General features: G+C 44.6%; 1 protein-coding gene across 1 annotated transcript; it reads right to left on the reverse strand.

The window, feature by feature from the left end:
* Positions 1-762: 762 nt before the first annotated feature.
* LOC147104458 (dual specificity protein phosphatase 18-like) lies at positions 763-2,078 on the reverse strand. Its single transcript, XM_085962143.1, has one exon. The coding sequence runs from the start codon at positions 2,070-2,072 to the stop codon at positions 1,485-1,487; it is 588 nt and encodes a 195-aa protein (XP_085818269.1). The 5' UTR covers positions 2,073-2,078; the 3' UTR covers positions 763-1,484.
* Between the last annotated feature and the right edge of the window lie 6,067 nt (positions 2,079-8,145).

An 8,145-nucleotide genomic window follows, 5' to 3' on the forward strand; every position in this document is an offset into this window, starting at 1 on the left:
GCCCAGATGGGAAGGAAATAAATGGCTCCCATGCTTCTGGTATATGCCTCCGTTGAGGAAGTGCTGAGTGAAGGTGGCGAGCGGGGTTTCCCAGGAGGCCACACTGGAGATGGGTGTGAGGCTCCAACATTCCATAGGTGTGGTTAAGCCTGCTAAAAGTTGCCCCAGACCTGAGACTACAAAGTCCTGCAAATCATGGCTGATCAAATCTCCTCTTTAATGGTTGACCTGCAGTTGATAGTCAGCAATCCAATAGTGCTCCCGCCAGGTTTCACATTTGTGTTTCCCACCAGGCATGTTTCATGTGGGAAAAGGGTTAAATTCGCAAGGGCCTTTTAAAATAGCATTATAGAGGCCATTTAGTGGTTGTTAAGGACCTTAACGACCAGTCCCGCCTGTTGGGTGTGGGACGGAGTCAGGACCATCACATTGAGTTAAAATTGCTCGGAGTCGCCAACCAGTCGGGGGGCTCCCGCCCGCCTCTTTTTGCGATTTTAACCCCCCGCACGCCTCCAAGCCTGACTCCACGGCTCACTGAAAATCGAGGCCTAAGTGGATTGCTGTACATTCCACATTTACTTTTTGTTCTGACTTAAGTGGTATTACTGTGTGTTTAACCTCCATCACCAGTGTTTATTAACTGCAAGCACTGTACAAAGGTGGGTAGCTCCAAATCAAACATTTTCTGTGTAGTTTGTAAACCGTTCCAAATTTAGCACTTTGGTTAAACCTATCACCCTCTTACTCTAAGCTGTGCTGCAATTTATTAAGGCAAGCCATGTAAAATTAATAGTCCTTTAGAGTTGAATGCAATGCACAAAAGAAAATGTATTGTTCAAATATATACTCAGATACAAGTCTATAAATGTATGTCTTAGTCTGGATCACAAGTGTGTGTTTGAGGGGCTGCGAGGGTGCATCTTACACATGGGTCACATCCTCTCAGTTTAGTAAATTCTCCAAAGACAGTGCCTCCAATACAAGCACCAATACATTCCTATCAGCTGAGGCCAGCAGCTATTCTACAGTGCTCTGACACTTTAATGGCAGCTTACCCTCCTGAATCACAGCGTTATTCCAGGGTCCCACTGCGGATTTAAAATCAATACCTGCCCAGCGGCATAGCAACAGGAAGAGCAGATTCAAGTCAGCATCAGCAGCCAGGACTGACTGCAGAAGGGAGATATCACAGCACTGGTCCATTAGAACAAGAGTGGATGGGCATGGGATGGTTGAAATGAGAGTGGCACAAAGAAGACATTTGTGGACCCCAAACATTATAAAGAACAGAATTTTGGTGTAGAGGAGCTTTCTAATGTTGACCCTTGTCTTATATGAGTCATGGATATTTTGGGAATTGTATTGTGTGGTATTAAAGGAAAGGTCATCTTATCCACAGCTGCCTTTATAGGCAAATATATACAGCAGTAACATAACACAAACATACCTAGACAAAATAAACATTGTGAGTCAGGTGTACAATATTAAAAAGGAATCATTCCTCTCGTTTCTTCTTCATAAATGTCTGGTATGACTCCCAGAGGTGACGTCACCATTTTGATGCTGGTTTTTCCAAAGATTCTGTCTTCGTACTCAATCAGCTGCTTCCAGAATCCACTGTTTGGCCTAATTATAGGCCTGCGGGCCCTCAACCAGGCGTGAGCCTCAACCAGAGATATGTGGTGGTATTTCATGAGGTAAGCAAGGCACAAAGTGGCGGATCTACTGATTCCAGCAACACAGTGCAGCAGTGTTCGTCCACGCAATTTTTCAACATGGTGGATTTTGTCTGCCACCATGTCGAAGTACTCACTTAACTGTGAACCAGGAGAATCTGCAATAGGAATATTAATATACTCAGTGCCTGGAAACTCAGAACTCATCACCTCTGGGAGCACACTGATTATACAAGTGACTCCACTGGCCAGCAAGAGACTCTGGTTATGCGAAGCAATAGCATTGCTTAAATATAAACTGCATGTGATCTGAGACAGTCCCGAGAGCCTTGGTGTGGACCGCACAGAGGGAAGTGATGAAATGCTCTGCAGTGTTGAGTTGGGTCTTAAATCCATTACAAATAGAACATCTGGTTTCTTCACTTCTTTGCACAACATTCAAGTTGCCTAAAAAGGAAAAGGAGTTAAAGTACTGATTAGAGGAGGAACAATGATTGATTCTACTCACTGATCAGAATCTTAGAATCATGGAATAGTACAGCACAGAAGGAGACCATTCGGCCCATTAAGACAGTGTCGGCTCTTCGGAAGAGCGATCCAGTTAGTCCCACTCTCCTGCTCTTTCCTCATATGCATGCAAGTTTTTTCTCCTTCACGTATTTATCCAATTCTCTTTTGAAGGCTACTATTGAATCTATACCCACCACCCTATCAGGCAGTGCATTCCAAAACCTAACCACTCATGTAAAAATGCATTTCCTCATGTCACCTCTGGTTCTTTTGCCAATCACCTTAAATCTGTGCCCTGTCATTTATGACCCTTCAGCCGTTGGAAACAGTTTCTCTTTATTTACTCTATCTAAACCCTTCATGATTTTAAGCACCTCTATCAAATCTCTTAGCCTTCTCTGCTCTAAGGAGGGCAATCCCAGCTTCTCCAGTCTATCCACGTAACTGCAATCCCTCATCCCTGCAACCATTCTAGTAAATCTCTTCTGTACCCTCTCCAAAGCCTTCACATCCTTCCTAAAGTGTGGTGCCCAGAATTGGACACAATACTCCATCTGGGGCCGAACTAGTGCTTTATATACGTTTAGCTTAACCCCCTGACTTTTGTACTCTATGCCTCTATTTATAAAGCCCATATGCTTTAGTACCTGCTTTGTTAACCTGTCCTGCCAACTTCAAAGATTTGTGCACAAACACCTCCAGGTCCCTCTGTTCTTGCACCCCCTTTAAAATTGTACCATTTAGCATGTATTGTCTCTCCTCATTCTCCCCACCAAAATGTATCACCTCACACTTTTCTGCATTGAATTTCATCTGCCATGTGTCCGCCCAATCGACCAGCCTGTCAATGTCCTCTTGAAGTCAATAACTACATTTCTCACTGTTTACTGCACTTCCAAGTTTCGTGTCATCTGCAAATTCTGAAATTGTGTCCTGGACCCCCAAGTCCAAGTCATTAATGTATATCAGAAACAGGAGTGGTCCTAGTACTGAACTTTGGGGAATGCCACTGTATACCTCCCTCCAGTCCAAAAAACAGCCATTCACCACAACGCTCCGTTTTCTATCCTTTAGCCAATTTTATATCCATGCTTTTACTGCCCTTTTATCCCATGGGCTTCCATTTTGGTAACAAGCCTAATATGTGGTACTTTATCAAACACTTTTTGGAAGTCTATATATGCAACATCAACTGCATCTCAGCTGCTGTCTCTCCTTTATTAATCCATGCTTGTCCAAGTGGATGTTAATTTTGTCCCAGATTACTGTTTCTACAAGCTTCCCCACCAGCGACGTTAAACTAACTGGCCTGTAATTGCCAGGTTTATCCTTCTCCCCTTTTTTGAACAAGGGTGTAACATTTGCAATCCTCCAGTCCTTTGACACCACCCCTTATCTAAAGAGTCATAGAGTCATAGTCATAGAGTTATACAGCACAGAAAGAGGCCGTTTGGCCCATCGTGTCCATGCCAGCCATCAAGTCCTGTCTATTCCAATCCCATTTTCCAGCACTTGGTCCGTAGCCTTGTATGCTATGGCGTTTCAAGTGCTCATCTAAATGCTTCTTGAATGTTGTGAGGGTTCCTGCCTCTACCACCCTTTCAGGCAGTGAGTTCCAGATTCCAACCACCCTCTGGGTGAAAAAGTTTTTCCTCAAATCCCCTCTAAACCTCCTGCCCCTTACCTTGAAACAATGCCCCCTGGTTATTGACCCCTCTACTATGGGGAAAAGTTCCTTTCTATCTACCCTATCTATGCCCCTCATAATTTTGTACACCTCAATCAGGTCCCCCCTCAGCCTTCTCTGCTCTAAGGAAAACAACCCCAGCCTGTCCAGTCCCTCTTCATAGCTGAAGCGCTCCAGCCCAGATAACATCCTGGTGAATCTCCTCTGCGCCCTCGCCAATGCAATCACATCCCTCCTATGGTGTGGCGACCAGAACTGCACACAGTATTCCAGCTGTGGCCTAACTAGCGTTTGTACAGCTCCATCATAACCTCCCTGCTCTTATATTCTATGCCTCGGCTAATGAAGGCAAGTATCCCATATGCCTTTTTAACTACCTGTCCTGCTGCCTTCAGGGATCTATGTACATGCACACCAAGGTCCCTCTGATCCTCTGTCCTTCCTAGGGTCCTACCATTCATTGTGTATTCCCTTGCCTTGTTAGTCCTCCCAAAATGCATCACCTCACACTTTTCAGGGTTAAATTCCATTTGCCATTGTTCTGCCCATCTAACCAACCCGTCTATATCGTCCTGTAGCCTGAGGCTTCCCTCCTCACTATTTACCACTCCACCAGGTCAGACTAGGGGCTCTGATCTGAAAAGTCAATGAGCAATGAGTGAAGGCTGTGTGACTGATGGCAGACTGCAGTTCAGTCACTGGGCCTTATGTGTCCTGTAACTACTTCATTATAGCCTCGTCAGCCATTCTCCCCTTTCATTAATCACGCCACCATTGGCGGCTGTGCCTTCAGTTGTCTCGACCCTAAGCTATGGAATATCCTCCCTGAACCTCGACCTTTCTCTACTCCTTTAAGATGCTCCTTAAAACCTACCTCTTTGACCCAGTATTTGGCCGGGACCTTTGCCGAGTCCAGGGAGTTTTGGAAAATTATTACCAATGCATCCACAATCCCTACCGCCACTTCCCTCAAGACCCTAGGATGTAAGCCATCAGGTCCAGGTGATTTATCCGCCTTGAGTCCCATTATTTTACCGAGTACCACTTCCTTAGTGATTTTGATCATGTTTAGCTCCTCCCCCCCTTTAGCCCCCTGTTTTTCCAGTGTTGGGATATTCTTAGTGTCTTCTACTGTAAAGACTGATATAAAATATTCATTCAGTGTTTTTGCCATCTCCATATTTCCCACCATTAGTTTCCTGGTCTCATCCTCTAAGGGACCAACATTTACTTTAGCCACCCTTTTTCTTTTTATATAACTATAAAAACTCTTACTATCTGTTTTTATATTTTTTGCTAATCTACTTTCATAATCTATCTTCCCTTTCTTAATCAATCTTTTTGTTATTTTTTGCTGTCTTTTAAAGTTTTCCCAATCCTCTATCCTCCCACTAGATTTGGCTACCTTATATGCCCTTGTTTTTAGTCGAATACTATCCTTAATTTCTTTACTTAGCCACGGATGGCTGTCTTTTTTTTTACACCCTTTTCTTCTCAGTGGAATATATATTTTTTGGAAGTTGTAAAATAACTCCTTAAATGTACACCACTGATCATGTGTCGTCTTACCCTTTAATCTATTTTCCCAATCCACTCTACTCAATTCCGCTCTCATACCTTCATAGTCTCCTTTATTCAAGCTTAGCACGCTTGTTTGAGATCCAACCTTCTCACCCTCTAATTGAATATGGAATTCAACCATGTTATGGTCACTCATTCCAAGGGGATCCTTTACTAGGACATTTTTAATTAATCCTGTCTCGTTACACAGGACCAGATCTAAGGTTGCTTGCCCCCTGGTCGGTTCAGTTACATACTGCTCAAGAAACCCATCCCTAATACACTCAATGAACTCATCCTCAAGGCAGCCCTGCCCAATTTGACTTGTCCAATTAATATTATCTGCCTTCCTGTTTTTGCTACCAAAGTGCATAACCTCACATTTATCCACGTTATATTGCATCTGCCATGCTTCTGCCCAATCACCCAACCTGTCCAAATCATCCTGGAGTTTCTCGGCATCCTCCTCACAGCACACACGCCCACCCAGCTTTGTGTCGTCTGCAAATTGGGAGATTTTACATCTAGTTCCCTTGTCTAGATCATTAATATATATTGTGAATAGCTGGGGTCCAAGGACCGATCCCTGCGGTACCCCACTAGTCACTGCCTGCCACTCGGAAAAAGACCCGTTTATTCCAACTCAAATAGGAGGGGGGCCAAGGATAGATCCTTGGGAGGACACCAGAGGTGACAATACAGGAGCGGGACTGAATATTTCACCTCCAGGTTCAGAAGTTTGGCAATCTCACCTGATAATTACAGCGCTTGAATTTTTGCCAAAGGTTCCTCCCAGGCAACAGCAGGACAATTGGAAAGGGTAAGTCACTTAAATACATTTATTAAAAAAAGGAAAAATAAAGTGATATATTGGATTTTCAGCAGACCATCAGGTACCCAAACTTTACCTCAGTCACATAAGCACATCAAGTCCCCTACACCCCGAATTTACAAAGTCAGTCCACACTCTCTGGCTCAGTTCACAGTCACACTGTATCCCATCCAATACCCTAACCCTTTCACTGAGAAACTCTATTCTCACCTTCCAATGCAGTTAAGCTGGTATTCTAGTTGGGCAAGTGCTACTCCCAGCTCCTCACCGCCTCTCCCAAAACAGTTAACAGCTTCCGCAACTTTATCACCATCCATTTCTCCTTTTTAGAGCATCAATTTTCCCCTAAATACATGAGCAAATAGTGTGTCAGCGAAACACCATGCTGGCGATTTGTCCACAGCCTGGGTGTTAGCCTGCTTTTCTCTTCCACCAGGTGCCCAAAAAGTCGACTTCTCTGTTGTTTTCATCTGACCGACCTGTATCGTTCCAATCATTCCAATTTTAGTATATGCTCACAAATGTACAGTAAAACAAAGTGTTATATAAAACTTGGACACATTAAACACCTTTAGCTGATGGTGCTTCATTTTTTGTTATATTTTGAATTAGAATTCTCCCACAACACAAGACGTAGCTGATCTGAAATAAATTACGTCTCCTTTAATCACTTATGTTCCAATAACATCAAAATTGAAAGTAAAATAGATTTCTTCGCAGAGGATTATCGGCGGCCGGGTCTAAATGTAAATGAGGGCGGTGGGCGAATCTGAAACCGTTCGGCTCAGGCGGCAGGGCCTGTTGAGCTCAGGGGCGGGGCCTGTGGGTGTCAGGGGGCGGGGCCTGTGGGACATTGGGCCCAGTTCTGTGGCAGGAAGGGCCTGTTCAAGATTGACGGTTGCACCGGAAAAGAGCTGGGACCGATATCATAGTCATAGAGTCATAGTCATAGAGTCATAACGGCACAGAAGGAGGCCATTCGGCCCATCGAGTCCGTGCTGGCTCTCTGTAGAGCAATCCAGTCAGTCCCATTCCCCCGCTCTATCCCCGTAGCCCTGCAAAGTTGTTTCCCTCAGGTGCCTATCCAGTCTCCCCTTGAAAACATTGAGTGTCTCCGCTTCCATCACTTCTGTCGGCAGAGAGTTCCAGGTCCTCACCACTCGCTGCGTAAAAAAGTTTTTCCTCACATCCCCCCTGTATCTCTTGCCCAAAACCTTAAATCTGTGTCCCCTAGCCCTTGTACCATCAACTAGTGGGAACAGCCTTTCTCTGTCTACCTTATCCAAACCCATCATAATCTTGTACACCTCTATCAAATCCCCCCTCAACCTCCTTTGCTCTAATGAAAACAAATCCAACTTCTCCAACCTGTCCTTGTAGCTAAGATCCCCCATCCCTGGAACCATTCTGGTAAACCTCCTCTGCACCTTCTCAAGGGCCTTCACATCCTTCCTAAAGTGTGGTGACCAGAACTGGATGCAATACTGCAGCTGTGGCCTAACCAGCGCTTTATAAAGGTTCAGCACAACTTCTCTACTTTTGTACTCAGTGCCTCTATTTATGAAGCCCAAGATCCCATATGCTTTGTTAACCACTCACTCAATACATCCTGCCACTGCCAAGGACCTATGCACATTAACTCCCAGGTCCCTCTGTCCCTGCACACTCTTTATAACTGTGCCATTAAGTGTATATTGCCTCCCCCTGTTCCTTCTGCCAAAATGCATCACCTCACACTTTGCTGTATTAAATTCCATCTGCCACTTGTCTGCCCATTCTGCTAGCCTTTCTATGTCCTGTTGCAGTCGATTGGTATCATCCTCACTGTTTGCCACAACCCCAAATTTGGTGTCATCGGTAAGTTTAGAAATTCTACTCTG

The sequence above is a fragment of the Somniosus microcephalus genome, chromosome 19 (assembly GCF_052327205.1).
Source record: "Somniosus microcephalus isolate GS21.2 chromosome 19, FLI_Smic_1.0, whole genome shotgun sequence".
NCBI classification, from domain to species: domain Eukaryota; kingdom Metazoa; phylum Chordata; class Chondrichthyes; order Squaliformes; family Somniosidae; genus Somniosus; species Somniosus microcephalus.